The following is a 23,091-nucleotide window of genomic DNA, read 5'->3' as shown; positions in this document are numbered from 1 at the left end:
GTTTTCTAACACTTAAATTGCTTAAATCAGAAAAACAAAGATATTGTTGAAATTAGGAGTTCAACTGTAACCTGACAGAAAACTTATCTCTAGGTTGCAGCTGCCTGGAAAGTCCAGCCAGCACAAAGCATATGACAGGACTGAATAAATCCTACAGAAACCATCACTTTATTAAAAAGAGCATCTGCAGTCGACTAGTTTGAATAGTTTGTTTCCTTCAAATTGATTTTTTTTTAAGGCCTTGATTTGACTTCGTGCAAACAAAAAGACGACAAATAAGATTACACGGTTTGTTCAGAAAAAAAAGCCCATTCTGGGTACGGCTGCAGCTATGGAGAACTTGGCCTACAGCAGCTGATTTCAATCTGAACTCATTTTCCAAGGCTTACAGGCACACATATTTTGAAGCTGTGACAGCATACTTGCTGGGGTCATGTTTTTTTGCTGAAGTGAGAATGGCATTTTTCAAATCATTTTGTTCTGCCCACAAAACCCAACGTCAACCAACATTACACTTTCCCTCATGCAGCAAAAATACACAGACAAGCTCCTAGTCCACACTGGGAATGAAAAAAAATGCCTTTCCTCTTCTGCAAAGCTAAGTTAGAACTATGCCAACCCCTTTGAGAAGCAGTTCTTCAAGTGGTAAAGAAAAATCAAAATTAAAATCTCAATCAAAACAACTTATTTTCTTCCCCAAAAGAAGTCCTCCTAAGGAAAAAAGCTCTAGTTTTGTTTTTCTCTAGAGCCTTTCAGGCTGCAGGTTTCCTGAAATTCAATCAGCTTCTTCATTACAACCTACACATACCAAGTCAAAGCTCACACACACACCGTGAGACCAACAGCACCAGGGCTTATTTACACAGATGCCCTGTGGTCTCTCTTCTAGCTGGGTGCTGGTTTTTGTGGGATAGGCAGTGCTCCCAGGGAGCAGGAACATGGCAGCACCAGGCTCCAAGGCATACTCCAAACAAAGAGCAGCCTGTGCTTGTGAGGGGTCACCTTGTGCCAGGTAACTACCTGCCCACTGGATTCAATGATATTAAAGGTCTTCCCCAACTAAAAATGAGTATGCAGTTCTGTGACTGACCTCATTTGGCATGCAAGGCACCAAAAAGAGCCACTACCCCAGGAACTGGGACAAGCCCTGTCGAATTTGCTGATCAGCAACACGTCATTTTCCCAAGAAGGGAGGATCAAAAGATGCAATTGCTCTTTGTCCACCCTGATAAAGGGCTGGCACCTGTCCCTCCCTGCCTGTCCAGAAGCAGAGACAGGTACTTATGACTGACTTTGGAAAAGAAGAGAGGGCAGCTGGAAGAAGCTGGAGAAATGCACATTTAAGGAGTGACTGGAGAAGTTAAGGCAAGGGGCCTTGGACTAATTTGGGAGCAGGGAAAAAAACATGCTGGGCTGGCACATGCCGGAGACTGTAAGGGAGTTACAGTTTTCCTAACACACCTACCTGCCTCCCCAGGGTACTCCAAGCACTGCAAGAACATCTAATTTGTGCGTGAAGTTCGATCTCCTCCAGAGCAGTAACTCTGCCCACCAGCAGAGCTGCCAGAGAGCACTCTGCAGTTCTGCACACAAGCAGCTCCCATCATCTCTTTGTCAGGATGCCCTGTTTACTCTGTGTTTTATTTTGGGGTGCTATTTCTGCAGCCAGCCCCGGTTTTGCAGCAGGGTCATCCCTCCCAGATGATGACACCATTCCATGCTGAACATCTTGGTTTGCCAAGTGTTACACTCCTAATACCATCTCTGGGGACCACCCTGAGCCAGTGACCTCCCTCATGGTGAACACCTTTTGCTCAAAAAGAAGACGGGCTACTCCTAAACCCCAAGGAAACTAAATGTGAGCCAGGAAAACAATGCCTTCGGGTTTCATAAATTACATGTTTCTTATTAGCCAAGGGATTGGTCTTTGGAGGATACCTTTGTTTCAGACCTGGAGTCAGAGCAGAGGCTGTGAGAAGTGCAAGGGGAGAAAGAGCAGTGAGGAGGAGATTCCAGGGTGAGCCTGTTGTTGTGGCGTGGTACATCTAGGCACAGTAATCATCACCTGAACTTCAGAAAGGCACTCAAAACAAATGGCCATTTTGGTTAATTACCACAGATGCTGCCAGGCCAAAGGGGCACTGCAGTTGAGGTGAACAACTACATGCTTCATCAAAGCAAAGGTGATCTTCGTTCCCCTTAATGGAGAAGAGAGATGAGAGCAAGAGAATAAATATTCCCTTTCTAGACGTCACATATACACATTTACTTTTCTTTTAATAAGCACTAGAGGGAGCAGCTTTAGTGAGTACTAGAGATGAGTAAGAAACTTTATAAATTCCTTATCATCTCTGCTATGTGGAGGTGTCATATTAGCAAAGATTTGTCTTTCCGTGGGGAAAGATACTTGGACTTTAAGGTAAGGGCTGTTTTGTACTAAAGAACATCTCCCAGTATTGGACTTGGTGCATCTGGGAAGAGTAAACAGAGGAACTCTAAGATAGACCTTGTAAATTAAGCCGTGGCACTTGAGGAGAAGGCCCAAAACACTCCTCAATAAAAATCCCATCCTGAAACATGATGTAATATATTTCAGATAGAAGATACAACACAGTTGACAGTGGCTTCATGAGACCATCTGGCACTGCTCATTTTTAATCCATCCCTATGTACTGTATAAATTAAAAATTAAATTCACATTATCCTTTCTTTATTCATCCAACTGGACTGTACTTTTATTTCGAATTGAAAAAGCAGACTTGAACACCCATAATCCAAATCCAATCTACCATAGGACACAGCTACAGTTGGTGCACCCTAATGAAGCCTGACCCAGAAAGCCAGGAGCAGAAACACTGCAAATATTTCCAAGAATTTGAAATCAACACCTTTGGTTTTTGAGCAAAATTTTGATTTGACTTCCAGAAGAAGAATGTTTTGTTAGATCATGTTTGTGAGGAGGAAAAGCAGAGTTGGGGGATGAAGAGACTTGGGAGTGCTGTATTTTATTGTACTGGCTAGTGAGGTAGGTATAGGGAAAGGTCAGAGGCTTCAGGATTGTTGTCCTGGTGCAGGCACACGTGACAGTGCAAGGCAAGTCAAGAGGGGATCAAAGACACAGCAGGGCCAGGAGGCTCAGCACACTTTTGCAGCTGGGTAACACTGAATGCACTTCCCACAGGCTGGAGTAACTCAGGAAGGGGATACATAGGAGCATCAGGTGTTTCAGTGACATCTGGATTCTCCTATAACCAAATGTAAAATCATGGAAGGAAGGGTTATTATGGTTAAAGCCTGAAACTGAGACTCATCACTGGATCTCATTTCCCACTGACAAAAATGTTGTCTCAGGCCTCCATTGCTTGTTTGCCTTTCTCTCAAGCATATCCCTTTCCTGTTTGCAACACAGTTGAAAAACACACACACAAGAAGGAGATGCATCCCCTGCTGTGGGGGGTGCATTCACCAACTCCATTCCACATAAGTAGCATGTGAAAACTGGGGTGACCCTACGTTAAGTTATAACATCTTTCACATGCCCATTCAACTAGTCCCTTTCAGGAAGGCTTCAATAAAGACTGCATAATCTTTACTGCTTGTGTTGTTCATGTATTGATATTAGGCAAAGGCAGATGGGGGTCTGAAAGGCAGGTAATTATAAGTTTTCAAAGGAGAGCAACCCCCCTTCAGGGAATCACTTTCAGTCCTAGCCATATGTATGTATTTGTGATAGAAAACATTTTCTATTTCTCCATGTTGTACAAAATTCTACAATGATGTTACAGCTGAGAAAAAATAATTTTACAATATTTAAAAGTTTGGGAGAAAAATTCTAGGACAAAGAAGAAAAAAAAAAAAAAAGAATCAATTCACTGAACAGGCAAAGGCCATAGATTGACACCTGGAAAACTTATCTTCCCCTTTGGCCATGCCAGCATGTCCTATTTGTACTGGGTCATTGAGACCTGGGGCGATACCTTCCTGTCCTTTCTGTACTGGTTTGTTGTTCCTAGAACTAAACCAAAACATCCAGATTCATGACCAAATAAATTCTTGCTACCCTCCACATTCTTCACAAACATTATCTAATTCACCCTTCAAGAAGCTCTATATACTCATTGTGAGAGGTGAAAGCAAGGCAGAGCCCTTCAGCACAGACAAATATTAATCCCTTAACTTTCTTCAGAAATAATACAGGACCCACAGGCACAGTCACCACCTCTACATACCTTTGTGTGCTATGGACATGCAAAGATCATTTGTTGGGATAATGTGCAAATTGGGGTCCCAAAGCTTGGACCCTCTGAAGGCACCTATGGCTTCTTCCTCAACTCAAGAAGGACTCAATTTTTCCTGGAAAATGTGCTGCTTCTGCTTCTTAAAGAACACACCAGTCATTCAGACACCCACAGAGGAAGGATTTCTTTCCTCTGAAGATCAGATTCTCACTCAGCTCCTGAATGACAGCTCCAGACACTATGTTATGGACCACAGAGCAAACGCTTACCATACTGCAGCCTCACCCCCCTTAGCCTTGTGGTGACCTGAATTCCCAGCTTTGCTGCAAAAGCCACTTCTAAGCTTTGTACTTTTAAAAAAGGAAACTTCCAGGACTGAGCTTCTCAAAGGAGATAGGATGAGGAAGGATCATTTTTCAAGCCCATCTATACACAGGCTAGAAACTAAGTGGTCCAGTCCCTCTGCCTGCTTCAGAGGTGGGTAATTCCATGTCTGCAGAGAGGCACTGCTCAGCAAAGTGTCAGAGGAGCCTGTAATTTAAGACACCCCGGGGTTAGGCAGCAGCTAAATGATGCCTGGCAGGATTGGAAAGTTTTTCAAACTGAAGGCATTGTTTCCCACATCAGGTATCTGAGCCCCTTCATGAGCTTGACTCTCTTTTGAACCAGCCCATGGATGTGGATCCAGCTGGACACGTGCCCCTCTCCTGCCGCTGCTGTGTTCAATGTACCCATTGTACTGCGGGAATGGGCGGGAAATAATTGTGCTGATAAGCTTAACATTATCTCAGTTATCAAAAGTGTGTGACGGTTTGTTTCCTATATGAACTTGTTGGAATCAAATCTTTTTTTTTTTTTTTTCTTAAGTCAGGCTTTACAGGATCCACTGGGAAGTGGTAGGAGCCTAAGTGTGCACTCCCAAGTTACTTGCTTTCCCTTTTGAGTACTTATTTTGGAAAAGCTTAGCAGTGAATTATTACACTGCCCTCCCAGAAGAATTATAGCTCACCACAACCACCCAAATGCTTAATTTTCTGTAATATCTAAGAGGAAATTACTGTCTTAATCTTTGAATGTATGATTAAAAAAACAGATTGTAGCCCATAAACCCAGTTCTTTGGTTGCCTTTAAACACTGTGTTCCCAGGACAACAACGCAGATCATTCACTGGCCTGTTCTCCTACCTTCATCCGAAACAAAGGTGATTATTTATACAAACAACGTCTTCTTATAGATCTTCAAAAGGAAGACACAGAAGAACCTTTGGTGCAGAGCAGCAAAACAACAACTGAAAGAGGCAATACAATAACTCCACTAACACATTTTTAGTGCTGGGGGCACTAGTGAAGAATTATGGGATGTTCAGCTGCCTATTGTCAAAATTGAATACTCACTATGTTTCATCCAGTTTGCCATTTAATGGGAAGGTGTCTACATAGGTGCTTGGTAGAAATCTATGCTGCCCTTTCCCTATGGAAGAGGACAGCTGTATCTACCAGGCCTCCATGTAGAACATTAGTGGGCTCTTAATTTTTAATGTTCCCATTCACAAGCTGAGCTTGTTCCTTGTACTTCATGGGACAGACTCATTTGGCAGAAGACACTTCCTGACTACTTCTTTCCGTACTCCTAAAGACTTTTTTTATTTTAAACATAATTCAGAAATTAAGGCTCAAGAGGTCATCAAGGATGGTCACAAATTTATTCCTGAAGTCTTTTCAAGACAATGTTTTATACTTCATAAATAGGCACTATAATCATTAACAGCTATAATGACATGCCAAGGGGACTGACATGATATAAAGAAGAATAAAAAGAAGCCCTGGTGACTATGAGGACATCTTTTTTATAAAGCTGGTTTTATGAGAGTTGAGTGTTTGAGTTCTTGCACTATGCTGTCATAAAACAGTACCCAGCTCAACTGAGTAGCTGTGCTAAAATCACAGAATCACAAATTTCATCAACATCCATGCAGCAGTTGTTTGGAGACCTAAACTATGTGTTAATTTGGACTGGATATCAGGTACTGGGCAACCAGGAGTCAATGGCTTCCTAGGAACATCTTTTTTTTGGTTTTGTTTGTGTGGGTTTTGGGTGTTTGTTGGTTGTGGGGTTTTTGTGGGGTTTTGTTGGGGGTTTTTTTGTTTGTTTGTTTGGGAGGTTTTTTTGGGTTTTGTTAGGGGGTTGGGCTTTGGTTTTTTATGCTTAATCCTGGGTCGATTATTTTCCCAGGAATCGATTTCTGAGGTGCGGTGTAAAATGACACCACTGTGAGTACAACCTTACTCACCCAGTAACTACCAGGAGCGCAGGAGGTGACAACGAGTTTATCAGAACCTAGACCTTAATATAGAAAGCAAATAGAAAACCATCCAATGAAACATGAGATACAAAAGTGATATGAAACAGTATCTTATTCACTGATCAAAATCACCCCAAACAAACTGGCCAGTAAGCTATATTGATTTGCCATCATCTCAATCTCCTGATTCACACACCAGCTTCAGCCAGAGGAAAAGAGGAGGGGGGAAAATGTGCCAATACAAAAGAAGAACAAATAAAACTGAAAGAGAACAGGGAAATCACAATATTTGAATGTTATTAATCAAGGAAAGCTGCTTAAGCATGTAAAATAACTAGGTCTCCCTCCATTCTCCTGATAAAACTTCACTAATTTCTAGAGGTAATAGTAAGTGAGTTGGGTGTTTTGTGGCTTCATTTCTTTCCTACTGTTAGTGTTACTGTTTTCCCCAACTGATTTACATCTCTGCTTAGAGCAAGCATTCTTTCCCATGGTAAGAAGACAAAAACAAGGAAGAAAGAAACATCTAATATGACTCACAACCATTGCCAGCCTCAAATATTTATTCTTCCTTCAGGCATTGATTACACCACCCTACAGAACACTGTGCCACCTTCTGTAAAGTTATTTAAATCTGTCTCACCTCCTAGTTTCTTTTACCTTTTTTTAATGCTTATTATCTGGAGGATCTCTTCCAGGCTGCTAGCACTAGGCCATGTTATCTTACCTTTAAAAAAAAAAAAAATCTCATACTTCTTTTTTTTTTTTCCATAGCTCTAGCCCTTAATTTAAAGAGCCCAATTTGACACCGATTCCTCTCTGAAACAGCTCATTCTTTATTTATAAGTTTGCCTGATTAACAATAGATGTTTTTCTGCCCATACTTACTAGCATGACCTCCACAGAGTCTACAGGACTGTCCTTGAACCCTGACCAAAGTTCTGCTCTAATAGATGCCATGGATTCTGGCTTCCCATAGAGAGCACATGCATTACTATCAAAAATTATTTGGTATGACACTAAAACACCCTTGCTGCTTTGTCAATATATTAAAAAGGAAAAAAAATGCAACAAAACCAAACAACACTCTTCCCCAAATTGCTGATTATTTAAAACTGTTCCTGTTCTTTGAACTTGCTTTGCCTTCTACCATCTTTCAGAAGAAATCCAGGAAAAAGGACTGATTAGGTCCCCTCTTACTTCTACCATCCACAACCAAATCTTAACACATGCCAGCACTTGTAAACACGTATTTTCTGTTTCTCCCTGCTCTGGAAGTGAAGAGAATGGCTTCACTATTGGGTGAATTTGGCTTATGTTCAGAGATAAGACCAGACAATTTACAAGAAGTGCCAAGCTATTGTAACAAGGAATCTCCATACCACCACTGCTCAGAAAGGCAGAGCAGTGCTCTAGGGAAGAAGAGGGCACCTGTGGCGGTGCACCTCATAAAGGGCAGCATTTTAGAGAATTTGTGTTCTCTGTAGCTCCCTGTGGTGTCTGTAGCATGGCTTCTAGTGTTTTGTTTATTGAAGTCCACTGATCATCACAGAAGAGAAAACTACAGAGAAAAAAAAAAATCCAGCCAAGATCAAAGACACCAGAAATCCTAGTAGATGAAAGCCTGTGCTTCCAATGCTGCTGACCATGTGATGACAGTTCGCAGCTGAGGGGCCTGGAAAAGACAAAGTGGTCATAGGTCCTCCTGCAGAGAGCTACTGAAATCATCATGGACCTGGCTAGAACTGTAAGGTCCACCAATACATGTCCTTAAACTTCCAGCCATCTAGATCCCTTCTAGAGGACAAAAAGGAGGAAAATATGAAAGGCCAGAAGCAAACACAGTACAACTGCAGTGTTCCTAAGACAATTTAGTAGATAGGATAATACCAAAAAAGCCTCCCATTCAGTAAGAAATGTTACATCACTTGCAGCTCCACTCAGCCAAAAATTATTCCTTCCCAATTACACCTATTCTTCCCTTCACTCTGAGACTTCATGACCCCATGGGATGAAGTCTGAAAAAATGAATACTTTGTATTCCTGAGTATTACCTGCACTTAGGTAAACAAGCAACACAAGGGAGAGAGGGGGAAATACAGGGAAGGTGTGGGAAAGCAAAAGGGTAAAGTAATGGGGATTAAGGTGAGAAAAAGAATTAAAGCAAAATCAGTGGGATGATTTGGAATAATCTCCTTTTACTCTAAGTGGTCAATCATTAACTCCATGGTGGCTTTGAAGGAAGAGGGCAGGAGGACCTACATCAGCTGATGGACTATGCAGAAGTCCATCCCATAGCTCAGAGACTTGACTCCACCTATCCTCTAGAAATGGGGAGCAGAAAAATAAGGCACTGACAGGGCTGAAAGAAACTGATCAAATGTTCTGACTGAGTCAGTGGCCAAGCTGACATCTCCTTTTCCTGATCTCTGAAAGCAAGACTGCTGTTTCCTTATCTGACTCTAGAGGACATCCAAATGTACTTGATTTTCAAAGGGGCCAACTGCCTTCTGGAAAGGATAGGTTTAAGAACAGGCAGTAAATACAACTCCTTTACAGCAACTAATTCATTCATTGCAAATCGCCTTATGATCTTTTTTAACCAACAGCCCAAAGCAAGATTGCAAGATGGGGCTCACACTGTACAGAAGGATTATGGCAATTAAAAATATGCACACAAAGACTCAGTCCTGAACTAACTGCATTTCTGGGATACACATCTGCTACATTTAAAAAATAAAATCACATCAAATGCACACACAACCACATTTGTATCCATGCAAGCAATATGCAATGTGCCTATGCTTACCCCTGCAAATGAAAAACAGCACCTCTCTTTCAAACACTGAAAAGCTCCTAGGGATAACCTTTCACAAATAAACAACCTGCTCTGCTCGGAGAGGGATTTTATAAAGAACAGAGATTACAATGGGCTTAATCATGATTAAACACTGATCTGGCTCAATCTACTCAAAAGCAGACAAAAGATAAATAAAAACCTCCAGCAGATGCATTTCATACTGGAAATTCTGGAACCACAATTGACGTCATACTTTTAATGTTCTGATAATATCTGGAGGAAACAGTACACTGGATCAAGAAAACAAAAGCAAATTTTTAGTTAAAATTCTCTGTGTGCTGTGTAGAAAGAAGGTGGCTACAGCAGGGAACACACAGGGCAGCTCAGCATTTTACAAACCTGTTTTTGACTGCAGCTGAAATTGCACCAGCAGAGCGATGCCACAAAAAAGAAATGAGCACTCCCTTTTGCCCTCATCTCCTGTGTCTTACTCTGCAAAACTGTGCAACAGTAGTCACTGAATTTCTCCTCAGACAAAAGCTACTTCTGATCAATGGCAGGCATGTTAAATTTCTTTCAGTAAAATAACGCCACCTCATCATTATCATCCCAGTTGTGCTTCACTGATTCCTCATGCACAGTGTGAAAAGCCTGTGTGATGGAAAGGGGCTGTATTTAGCAACTATCTCCCAAATACAGACATCTGGTCTTTCCTATGGGTGAGGAAATCTGGGAAACTGATTCCACATCATGGGAGACAACTCTAGCTGTTAGTACTGCTGAGGGAGGTGGGAAAAGTCAAAACATGAGCACAGATTGTAGAGATTGTTTGCTTACAGTGCTAAGCTTTCCATTTAATGCAACAAGGTAAATATGAGGAAAGATAAATAGCTCTTTATATGGGGTGGGGGGAATCTACCTGGAGGAGTAGGCTGATCAGAGTTTTCTCATTCTATCATCTCCATCAGAAATTCCCAACGGAGGACCAAGTAAGGTTAGGCCAGCAGACAGGAGAGATCCCTTCCTGTACTGGCAAGGTACATCGCCGCCTGTCCTCATGTCCAGAGAATGTACTCTGTGCTTCAGAGGCACCACGTGAAAGACTTGAAATCCCTCTTGATTTGTGACCTCCAAAATTTCTCCAGTGAAGGTGAAAATCTCCACATCGACAGTGCAAGCCTACTGATAATTACTTTGTTCTTTTCACTTTCTTTTCACTGACCTCTTGGACATAGCTCACATAAATTTGCCATCACTGTTACAGGGAGACCTTAACAGTGAAACTTATGTTACTTACACTGATTTTGAGGCTGCAAGTTATCATCAACTTCAAGAACATCATCTCTACACAAAATCAAAATTCTCACCCCAATTCCTATTGTCCTTCAGCCCACCTAGTGTGTCTCATGGCAATCTAAATATATCTCTTCCAACTTCAGGCAGAATAACCATCACTTTGCAGATGAATTCCACACTTAACAAACTACAGATCAGAATCACAGATTTGCATTTCTCAGATGAGAAGCCAACAAACTTCTCTGTCTATGGAGTCAAGTGGACAGTACTTTGTCATCCTGGGTAACAGCAGATACATTTACTTTTTAATACACAAATAGCAAAATAATGGGCTACTGTTGCTTGTTCACAAAGCAGGCTTACCCTATAAAAAGCTGTCAGGGGATTATTAAATTGTACAAATTATTTAGCTTTCCTCTATAACCCACCTCTGAAGGAGAAATGAGCTCAAGAGCCCCTGTTAACACCTGAAAGATGCAGGAGGAAACACTTAGAATGCCAAGAATATTTTTATTTTTCTTGTAAGATGGATGACTCTTCCTGCACAATTTACTGGCGTCAAGTACGAATAAGAACAATTGCTTTGGTGTACATGCTTGCCTATGGAAAAGGACTACGAATTTAAATGCTAAAACAGTAACCAATGTGAAATGTCACCTGGCTAGGCAGTTCAACCTAATTACTTACATAGATTTATTTTTAAACTATAAAAACAGCATGTTCCTTGGGAGAATTATTTTTTCCCCTTCCCCAAATAAATACAATTAACATTTGCCAAGTAGAATTCTTCTTCTGCAATTAAGGACTTGCCAAAATTAGATAAAGTAAAGTACTCAAAAAACACACTGGGGCAAGAGTGGCGCTGGGAGTCTCTCCGAGAGCTGTGCTCCTGGAAGAGGAAGAGATGTTTCATACAGGACTCAGCACCAACAAGCCTGCGTGCCTGTGATACTTCTTTCTAAAGCCTGAGTGGCCTTGAACCCTTGTGGGGACGAGGCTGGCATGACTGGAAGCCCTCCCATGGCATCTCTCCATCTGCGTTCTTCCTGCCCTCGGCAAATGCCAGCAGCCCTTCTGAAGGGAAGGCATGTAAGTAACACAATCCCACAGCAGCAGGGCAAGCTCAGCAAGGGGACAGGGGGAAGCAAACACAACAGTTTGAAGGCTCAAGATAGGACAAAATACAGGTAAGCACGGGCTTGGTTTTAAGCCGCCTGTAAGAGCGCTCACGTGGAGCCTGTGCTGGAATGGGTCTGATTTGCTGTGGCCAAAACAAACGCAAACAAGCCCACCTCTGACCCAGAATTTTCTCCAGGTAAAAGCTCTTGTTGTTCTTATGTGACCTGGTTCACTGAGATAAATTATTTTCCCATTCCTCCTAACACCAGCAAGCATGGTGCTGCGGCTCAGCTCCACATGCAGCACCCTGTCTGTGGTGCTTACAGGACGTGGAACCTCAGAAAAACAAACCAGCTCATTAGCAGCATCTGCGGGTCAGTCAAGCTTGTCCCAATCCAGGACGGGCTGTAATTAAACCCTGCCAATCATCCCTTCTGTCTTGGCAACCCCAGGCATAAATGCTGCCAAGTGTGGTAGATCTTTGGCTTAAAGGGCCATTTAGGCCCAATTTGCCAAAACACTGGGGTTTAGGAAATTAAGCAAATAGAGTCTTTGCACAGCACAAAGCTTTGCAAAGTGTGTTCAGATCTTTCTCAATAGCCAAGGTGGGAGAAACATTTAAAGACACTTAAATACCTAAGATAGAATGGCATGAAATGCTTTTGCAGAAAGCAAGACCCCAACAGTTCAAGCAAGTTCTCTCAGCCTGCTCCAACAGTCCACTGCCTTCATGTGCCTCACCTCACATTCTGCCTGTGTTATTTATGGCCAGAATAATTTTATGACACCGTCTCGAGGCCCTGGTTCTCAAGAGACTCGCTACACACGCACTCGACTTCAATGTGGTTTGATTTCATAGAGCCAATCTGCAGCCCCTAAGTCTGTTCGGGGGGGCACTGCTGTTCAGCAGGCAGCTGCTGCTCACTCTGGGATTCTATGCAAGTATCAAAAATGTGTAAGAACACTTTGAAAGCTGGGCATCAAATTTTAGAAAGTTTCCAAAGTTCAAAACCATCTATGAAAGACTGAAAAGTGCCCTATAGGAAAAACAGTTCTAGGTTAGCATGTCCACAGATGCTTTAAAGAAAATTTCCCCTCAAGAACCAGAAAAACCCGTCTTAGAATAAATATTAAAATATTATCATTTAATAATATTCTGTATTCCTGCGGTATAATGATGATAAATAATGGCTTAAGAATACAAAACTCAGCACAGTGTTCTTAAAACCTGAGTCTGCAAGCAGGCTGGACAAGGGAAGTCTGTGGGTTTCTTTCCCCTCCTGTACTTAAAAAATAAAGACAGCAAATTTCTTTGAACTTACATCATTCAAGCCCGTTATTTTCCATAGGGCTAAACTGGCCTTTTAAATTCTTTAAGCTTGGCATTGTATGAAAGCAGATATCAAATATTCAGAGAGCTCAATTTAGAAAGATCATTTTTCTGAGGCTGAGCCTTTCTGAAGAGCTTCCTGCAGCTCTCCAGACAATGCCTCAAACAGCCACTCCCACCAGGCTGAGGTCACTTAACCTTGCCAGGCCATGTTTTTGGAGGCATCAGGCCAAAGGGAGGTACGGGTCCATTGGAAAGTTGGGAAATGTACAGGGTGTGAGGTGCCAGAGAATCCGACTGCTGCAAACGATGAAAATTTGCTAATATTAACCTGTTTTGCACAATGAGTGCTTGAGAGCCACGTTCACTTGTGAAAAACTACAGTGTCACCCGTGTGGTCCTTTGTCACTGCCTTTCATCAAAATCTACTTCTTCATGTCAAAATCCGAGTTCACAAAAGCCAGTGAAGAGATGCCCCGTGAGAATTAACTGGGGTGTACAGAGAGCCTCTGTGAAATGCATCTCCAGTCAGTGGCAAAGCTCAAGGCTGAAGCACCCACTGCTGCTATATTTCGTTTTACGCACTGTTTCTAGAGTACCCAGCAGATGCAGCCTGAACACAGAACTGCAGGACCTTCTCCTTCACATGTTCAAGGCAGGAGAAGGTTTGCTCCTTCCTCCCCAAGCCTTGCCACACCACTCGTAGCTACAGAGGGGCTGCTTGGGTCAGCACCAGCTCAGTGCCTGCGCTAAGACAGTGGCTTTTCCAACAGGGATTCAAATTCAGTTGTTTTATTTGCACCCTAACAAGTCTCTCATGCTGCCTCACAGCTGGATCCTTGCTCTTGTAGGTGAATGAGTTAGTGTAGGAAGTGAAGGGAAGCCACTGGTCCCAGCAGGGGCACTGGGAGTCCAGTCCTACCTGCCAGGTCAGAAGAATCATAAAGCAAAAGAAATACAAAATTTGGTTATTCATTCAGAAGAAGGCCATAACAGAATGGTCTGGGTTGGAAGGGGGCTTAAAAGATCATCCAGTTCCAACCCATCTGCCATGGTGCCAGGGACACCTTTCACTAGACCAGGTGGCTCAGAGCCCCATCCAACCTGGCCTTGAACACTTCCAAGGATGAGGCATCCACAGCTCTGAGGAACCTGTTCAAGTGTCTTCTCACCCTTGCGGTAAAGAATTTCTTCCATATATCTGACCTAACCCTGCTGTGCCTGCAATATCCTTGGCTAAAGAGCAACACTGGATTTTATTATTTACTGCTTATTATTAAGCATTGCTTACCCCAAGCTTGCTGTAAAATCAGAAAACACCAAAAGAACATGGTCAGCTTAGACAAAACATTGACCCTCTGCCTTCCTGCACTATGGAGCTAGGAAGATGTCCTATTTTATGCCACATGGTTTTCCATGAAGTTAGGAAGCACAACTAACACAGAGGGCTTTAAGAGCTTAAACACGTTACAATAGTTGCATTAGATGTATTTTAAATACCTTTTCCAGTGCTTCTCTGTCAGCCAGCTCCTGCACAGCCAAAAGCTTGATACTGTAAGAAAAAACAGAGAGAAAAAGAGAACTAATCACTCCACTGCAAGCATTACAGAAATCGAAGTAAGAGCAGAATTGAAACTCTCTTTTTATCTTCTTTCTTGACAAAATAAATACAAGAAATGCTCAGGATAAAACACACCAAAGCGAGAGAGACAGTGTCATTTTGTTTGCTTTGAATTAGTCATCACAAGCAGATTTTTTGGTTTCCAAATTACAAGCACATCTGAATTTGTCTTACAGAGAAACTGCATTAATCATTACTTTTGTAATATCCCAAGTTAACACCAAAGGATCTTCTGAATGACAAACACAGAAGAATATTCTAGACATTTCTATCAGTTGTAGTCAGCTTTGTTCCTCAGTGTCAACAGGTTTCTACGAGTCCCAAAACAGCCATTCCCATGGATTTACAATGTTATATATGAGGTGCAGTAATTAAGACAACCCAGCTCAAGAAATTTGAGGGAGAGATGACAGAAATGTGCACCACTGTTTAAAAGTGGGGTAGAAAGATAATCCACAATTATTATTCTTGTAATGCCCTTTACTACTCAGTCCCAAATTTCTTCACCTGCTGAATCTTTCTTCTGCACACTGAATTTCATTCACTTCAACAAGGTTATGAGAGTTACTCAAGCAGGATTCTACACCTGTATTGCAACTCCACATGCTCACTTCCCTTACCCATCTTAAACCTAGTCACTTAATGTATTATCCTTGGACTCCAGAGGATAATTTCCTTTACCCAGGGATACGAAAACATTTGCATGGCAGAAGAAGAATCAAATGATGCATATAAATATTGTTTAAGTTATTCTCACCACCCTGCACACAGACACAGTAAAAATCCAGTATAGTTAAAAGCTCATAGTCAAGAAGGTGTGAATAGTCCACACAGAAGTCTGCCAAAGGATATAACACAAAAAGGTTTATTAGCCTTTCAGAACCTCAGAGCAATATTGCATAACTCTTGAACATCCACCGGCACCTTATATGCTAATTATGTACATCCATCCTGCAACAGCAGCTGGCAAAGCACAGCTGTAGTCCTGTCCTTCTATGGCATTCCACTGCAGGTATTCACAGCCTAATCCCTAAACACCAATGTGCCTTCACTTTAATGGACTTCTAGCTTTCAGTGTCTTCAAGGCATCATAAAAAGCCTATATCCAATGAATTATAAAATAGCCACAGACAATACATTTCTAGTCTGTAGAGACTATTACTACTAAGACAGAGAGGGTGGAGATGGTTCAGAAAACAGTGGGATAATCAGGAAAATGAAAAAGGTATTCCATTAAAGCCCAACCACTATGGTAGCAGGGGACATGTGATTTGGTGTTAGGGTTTGGTAAACACACTAGGCTGCACACAAGCATTCAGCTGAACTGGAAGGCACTGAGGGAAAGTACAAAACCAACAATACCAAGGTATTTTTAATCATAATTTTCCTTGTAATTCAGCCAGCATGCAAAATAAAGATGGGATGGGCAACAAGCAAAGAAGGCACCTCCATTTAAAAAACACTGAAATACTGTGTCCAACTCAGAAGGAGCCTCAGCTGATGCACCTTGGAGAAGAATGTCCAACAACCCAGGCAGTATCAATGCAGCCACAGTCAAGACCTGTCTCTGAATTCAGGAGCCACCTCTTCATTTTGGATGACTCACTTCTGTTGCAGTGCACTTGAGAAAAACACGGGACGGGTGAGAGGGAGGTAGGCTAACACACACACGGATGCATTCAGGCTGCCCACAGCCAGCTGGGCTGCTGCACGGGGGACTTCAAGTCTGCGTGTACATGGGCTGCAGGTATGCAAATTACTTTTGTCTTTTTCTTTTTGAAGCTAGAGACTTTTTGATTACTTAATCAAATAAATCAAGGCTGCAGATGCTTCAAACAATTGACTGATTTATTTCTAGAACATTATTTGTGAATTATCTGACACTCAATAGCTGCAGAAGAAAGATGCAGACTGCCCCAAAAGCAAGTACCACTTTCACTAAAGATCATCATCTCACTGTAAAAACCTTCCTTCCTTCCTTCCCATTTATACCTGTAAAGCCCCACAAGAAGTTTTTCAACTGGTGTGTGTTTATTTAAAACAAGTAATACAGTTACACAGAAGCAAGTAACAAAACAGGAAGCAGGAATCATTTATTTTATTTCATTATATTATGGAAATGCTGTACCCTTGTTCAGAGGTGAAGAATCCATACAAAGGGTTTACATCTTGCAGAGATACTGCATACGCAGGGTCAGAATCAAATCTCATTTCAAAGTTGCTACATGATTTGCAGCAACACTGGTTTGATTCCTGGAGAGAAAAAGACTTCCTCTGCTCTTACAAATTGAGATATCAATGTTTGCCCGGTATTTTACTCTTTTCTCCTCAGGTGACACCTGAAAATACCTCAGGTATTTTTTCTTGGTTAAGAGGAATCCACAAGTGCAAGTATCAGCCTTTATACAACCAGCTGCAAGATCCTTCTTTCCTCAAAGCACCATCACAGATGCTGTCTCTGTCCACGGGATTACAGTCCATTACCTGGAAAACTGTTCTTAATAACCAATTATTTACTGCTATTTCTTCTAGCAGTTCCAAGTAACATTAGTATGTGCTACTTGATGCAATGTCAGCCTGGAAATGCAGCTTCTTTCAAGGCTGCTGCTTTGGGCATTTGATGCTTCAAAAAGAAATGAGGCTGCTTATTTAGGCACTACATCAGCAATCTTAAAACCACTAAGAGCAGCTCATAACTTCATTTGCTGTTTGTAGCTTTTGTGTTCACCAAGGATTTCAGAGTAGATGGGAATACAGTCAGTAACTGAGGGGAGGAGTAGGGGGGAAGTAAGTCTCCAATAAAAAAAATCTCAAATTAAATGCAAATAGAGTTACCAAAAGCCAATGCTGGAGCACAAGCTCTTGCAGTCTACAATACAACACTTAAGTATCCTGTTTATATATACCCTTGGCATTATTTCTTTCATCTTCACCCGTGTTGTGCAAACACTAACTCATGAATAAAGTCATAGAAAAATCCTATTTCCCCAAGAAACCTTATGGCTCCTGAAGAGGTTGCTCTAACCTATCAGCTTTAAAATATACTGGTTAAGAAAGCTGTAATATGAGTAACCATACTGAAAATGGCTCTGCTCGAATCTGAAACTCTATTAAAAATACTCACTGACTGAATTACTTACATGATCTATTTAAACAAAGCTATTGAAATTAATATCCTGGCACCCCAGGCACACTCAAAATACTTGAAAACATGCAGTGATCAGGATGAAGGACTCTCCTCCAGCAATGAAAATACGCAAACATGATGTGCTGTCAAGGAAACACATGACTCCCTCTCTTTTTGGCCATGGGTGACGCACAGCATTCTCCTCTAAGGGAATTCCTTTTGGTTTCCAGAAGATTAGTCACAGTGCTGAGCAAACGCCTATAGCTACAGCACATTTCTACACCTCAGGGTATCATTGCAATCCTTTCCTCAAAGTCTTCCTACTTAAAAACAAGTAGCATTGGGTTTCTCTTTCTAATCCCACATACCCAGGAGTAATTTAAATCTTTGGCAGTCTTTTGCAACACTGTGAACTTGCAGATAGGTCCCTTGCTGGCTGGTGCATTCCTGTTCACCATGAGCCATCACGACCGCGGTTAATTCGCGCTGAGCTTCACTTCCCAGCTTGAATTCACGTTGCCCACAAAATCCCATCTACTCTTGCAGTGGGGAATGTTGGGGTTTTCCTAAGAACCACTAGAGGGTCATCTGCCTGCAAACCAGTGAACCTATGGCTCTGCAGCAAGGCACATGGGATAGACCGAGACTGCCACACAAGGCAGATCCCAGATCCATCCATGGAGAATGCACCTGAGGTCTTCACCTGAGGAAGAGAAGCTGCTTCCTCCAAAACTAGCTTGAAGGGTGCTTTAGGGGTAGAAAGGTTTTTAGAATTACAGTCAGTTTCTGGACCACCCCTGCACAGAACTAGAACTGCAGCCACTGTGGACACAGGTCACCTGGCTGCCATGAGCAAGAGAGCATTGATGAGCACAGTGACCTCTCTGCTGAGCTGAGCACAGCATGGAACTGAGGCTTCCATTCAGTGCAGAACCCGGCAATTTTGAGGAAAAGGGAAAGAGGAGAAAGTGAAGAAAATGTAAAGCATTAAGTTCAGCAACCAGAGACTCAGTGAAGTGTTTAAGCCAAGGCTTGGCCTCACAACGGTGTCCTACAAAAGCTCAATTACATACCTTTGCTCGAGGCCTGAGTTTTTCCAAAAACCTCATACTTTCTACCAGCCAGCACATAAGCCTGAAGTTAACAACATTGAGAAATGCCATTTGACTTCTCTTGCTTTTCTGCCTCCTTCTTCAGCATACAGCTATACCAAATCTTGCTTCAGCTAGACTCAAAGACATTATTATGAATAGCCCATGCAAAAACCACTCAATCTCAAACTTGTCATTTCAAGCAGCATTAAATAATTCCTTTCTCCCTCCCTTTAGTCCACAAACTCTTCCTCTTTGTTCTTGAGATAAGATCCCACAAACATATTATGGCCCACAGGAAAGTGTTATGGATCACTTACATATCTAAGAGTAGAGCGTGAGTGCGTGTAACTGAAGTGCTTAATGACAGACGCACGTGTGACTTAGTTAACAAAAAGAACAGGACAAAACCACTTGGGCCACCAAATTTGTACACCAAAACTGTATTTGCAAATCTGTCCAAACAGCCTTACTCATAAATCTATTCTGCTCTAAGAGATGGGCACAAAACATGAGAGTTGGACTAAAAAAGGAAAAAAAAAAAAAATGCAGCTGAGCTGTGCTAGTAGTACCTGGGAGGGAGCACTCCCCATCAGCTGCCTGCTGTCGCTATCCCTCATCTTGGTTTCCAGCTCTGCTGCTGAAATCAATGCTCATCACCCTTCACACTGCAGCCCCTCTTTTTCCTTTGGCATTTGCTGGATGACAGAGTGAGTAACAATAAGGATGGGGAAGCTACCCACACGTGTATGTGTTCCCTGTGAGGGCTGTGGTGGTCCCTGTGCCTCAGCTGTCAACAGCCTGAGGGTAAGGGCTGTGATTAACTGTTTTCTAATTGTTTTAAGTATAGCCAGATGCTTAGGCATCAAGCACATGCTGCTTTGGGAAATACATGGAGAGTGGGGAAAGGTAACAGCCCAAAAATGACAAACGTGGAAAAACCCAGATCTTGTGGCTTAAACAAATGTGGGAAGACGTGGTGGGGGGTGGTGTGTATGGGGAGGAGGGGGTGTGGGGGGGGGAGTGTTGTTTGGCTGTTTAACTATAGAGCTGCTGCTGGAGTTGTCCCTTGCTGCTAATGCCTAATGGGACCCAAGACTTCTCTTTCTGGCTCTGTCTGCCGCTGTGATGATTACCTTGCACAAGAGTAGGTGAAAGAACAGCAGGCTCCCACCAATAGCATGGCAAACTGTTTAACACACTGAGATGATGGGGCACCAAGTCTGAGCATCCTGGGGCTGCAAAGGGATCTGTGCCACTCCTTTTTTGGGGCTGCCCACACTGACCAGGGCAATGGATCACCTAAGTGGGGTGCCTTTATAGTGAAGGAGCAACCTTTAAGACTCTCATCAATGCATGCACTGTAAAAAAACCATTTTTGCTGGCATATTCCATTTACAAAGTTGTCTTTCCCCCTCAAGACCCTGTTCACTCACACCCCCATAAAAATAAAAGCAGCAGGAGGAAAGAAAAGCAAGCTCAATGACTTTCAGCCTTGCACACTTCCTCCATTTAGCCCTATGAAGCTGGATGAAGAAAAAAAACCCCAGTTTCTCCTTTTCCAATAAAAGCATCTGCATCTTCTCAATCACTCCTCAAATGGAAGGAAAATCGGTGTCCACTGCCACATCTTAACAGCTGCTGGAAGCTACCAGAGAGTTTATGCAGTAAGCTGATGGGCTTGGATGGGAACACCATGCCATATTGCTTTGGGACTATCTGCCAGCTAATGACACAACAAAATGCATCGGAAGATTCTCAGGAAAAAATGTTATCTACAGTAAGAAGAAATTATGATAAAATCAAGGAGCTGCATTTCCTACATATTAAATGTATTTATATCTATCTATACATAGATAGATATAGATACACATAAAACAGATCATATCTGTGTTATATATAATTTTAAAACATTCATACATATACACAACTACATATAGATTAATTTATTTAGGGCTACTTTTTTTGCAGCTTCCTCATTGAAGAATGTCCGCTTTCATCCCAATGTCTAGTCATTGCTCATTTGCCTGCAGCATGGTCTGAAACCAAAAAGGAGATCAAGGCACCGCAGCTGGAAAGGGAACCAAGAGTAAATGGAAGGAGCAGGGAAGCTGAAATCCATCAAGCAAATTGGCAATGTAGTGCAGGCCACACAAACACTCCCACCCTGATGTTTGCATTCATGGATCCTATTACATTATGTGAGTGATTGAAGTATTTGTCATGGGGAGAAAGGAAACTGTAATGGAACTAGAAGAGGGAAAACATGAATTATGGATGGTTACTACTGAGAGCTGAAGGGGGAGAACAGCAGCATTGCAAGGCAGGAGGCAATTGAAATAGTTCATTTCTTTCCTTTCCTATTTCAGTGGTTCCCTGGGTTCAGGGATGCTCTCTACTTGCTGTCCTCTGTCCTAAACTTGTAGCAAAGCCATCATTTTGCAGGACCTGTGAACTTTGCACTGAGGATCTGATTTATGTTCAGCTGATGCTGTGGTTTCAGTGCAGCTGTATCATTGCAGGAACAGAACGATGATTCATAAACTCTGGGCATTGCATATTGCCAATGCACGAGAGCAAAACCAAAAAGGTTGCAAGACCAGCAGACTTCTTCCTAGAATTCTGGAAGGGAATAAAACATGCTCACAATGACCCAAACCACAACCAACTGCAGAAATCATGTGAATGCCCATGTATAATGAGACCTGGAAGCCTTGTTGACCACCTCCTTGGAAACACCCAACCCAAGCTATTTCCAAATGGATGAAATCCATGCTGCTGTGCATACAGACTTTCACTACATCAGTAAGCAGAGCAGGTCACACTCAGCAAAATTAAGAGGGGAACTGCTCAAAACTCACAGAATCTCTGTGATGCTAAGGAAACATCACTCTTGTCCATCTTCCCAGAAAAGGTGTCTCCTGAGCTGTGAGGCAGTGATGCTTTTTCAGGACACTTGTCCAAATTCTGGGGGGTTCTATAGTAGACAGGGGGTTAGGAGCAACAGGGAGGCATCCTATTTACCTCTTTCTCCACACAGAGGATCAGATCTTGGGCATAACTCCTTCCTTTTTTTAGGTAAGGGGGAAGAAGACAGGACATCATTTCTACTTGTATAAAGTCTCTCTGAAGATTCCTGCAAACTTTTACACTAGAGGAAGTCACACAGGGCTCATCCTTTGGATGCATGCAACACACACATAAATACTGTCCTTTCTTTCATTATTAGGTTCATGAATCTGCATTTGAGGTACAGAGTACTGAAGACTCAAGCACAGTGCTAACTGTACTTATTAGAAACTCTTGACTAAGTTAGAGCCCATCCTATGGCCTTTTCTTTTGATATCCTGCTATTATTTTTCACTGTCCTTCTCCAATTCTGTCTGTGCAAACTGGTGCAATGCCAAGAGAGTGGCAGCGTTTAGAAAAGTAAAAAAGTCAGGGAAGACTTCCAAGGTCCTGAGAAGCAATGCTGGTTATTAAGGGCTGGGATATACTGCACTTGATTGAACAGAATCAAAGCTGATTCCTGAGAGGCAAAGGTTAATTAGGCAAATGGCTCAAAAGGATCAATCTGTTCCAACCCATTATTTGTTGATATTTTTTTTTTCATTTTAAAAGAGAGTTTAAAATAGACTAGGCAGCTGAAAGTATGTCCCAAATTCCCAAACGCATGAGATGAAACCACAAAAGGCCTGGGACTGCCAGTAACATATTGACTCCAGAGTAGTAGTCTAATGAATAAAGAAGCAATAAATCAAATACCTATATTAAATTATACTGAACACAGCAATCTTGTCGATACATAAATATTAACAGCGACCAGGTACACGCAGGGGCAATGCAGCCAAACTCCCAAAGTCATTCAAAACTGACGGTGACAGTCCAGCAGGCTTCTCTGTCACCACTTCCACCTCCATCTTCACTGATTGCTCCTGTGACAAACACTTCACTACATGATAATTCAGGCAACAGAAGCGAGTACTACTGCAAGTGGTACGTGTGTGTATATGTGTGTTATATTTATGCACAAAAAATTACACCAGTTGTTGCAACTCACTTCTGACAGACGGCAAACCAAAATCAGTTGCCTGTATTAAAAAAAAAGAGGGGGGGAGCTGGCTTTGAGTTTAATTCATATAATGAGAAAATGCATTTTTCTTCCTC

At 42.1% G+C, this 23,091-nt stretch overlaps 1 protein-coding gene across 1 annotated transcript in view; it reads right to left on the bottom strand.

The window, feature by feature from the left end:
* Window positions 1-23,091, bottom strand: part of EEPD1 (endonuclease/exonuclease/phosphatase family domain containing 1) — a 62,992-nt gene that overhangs the window by 14,693 nt on the left and 25,208 nt on the right. The window contains exon 2 of the mRNA XM_082285904.1: window positions 14,586-14,637. Within this exon, the coding sequence (XP_082142030.1) occupies window positions 14,586-14,637 (52 nt within the window). The remainder of the gene's footprint in view (window positions 1-14,585; window positions 14,638-23,091) is intronic.

Source organism: Coloeus monedula (assembly GCF_965178545.1).
Source record: "Coloeus monedula genome assembly, chromosome: 1".
NCBI classification, from domain to species: domain Eukaryota; kingdom Metazoa; phylum Chordata; class Aves; order Passeriformes; family Corvidae; genus Coloeus; species Coloeus monedula.
This window is presented reverse-complemented; position numbering and strand designations above follow the sequence as displayed.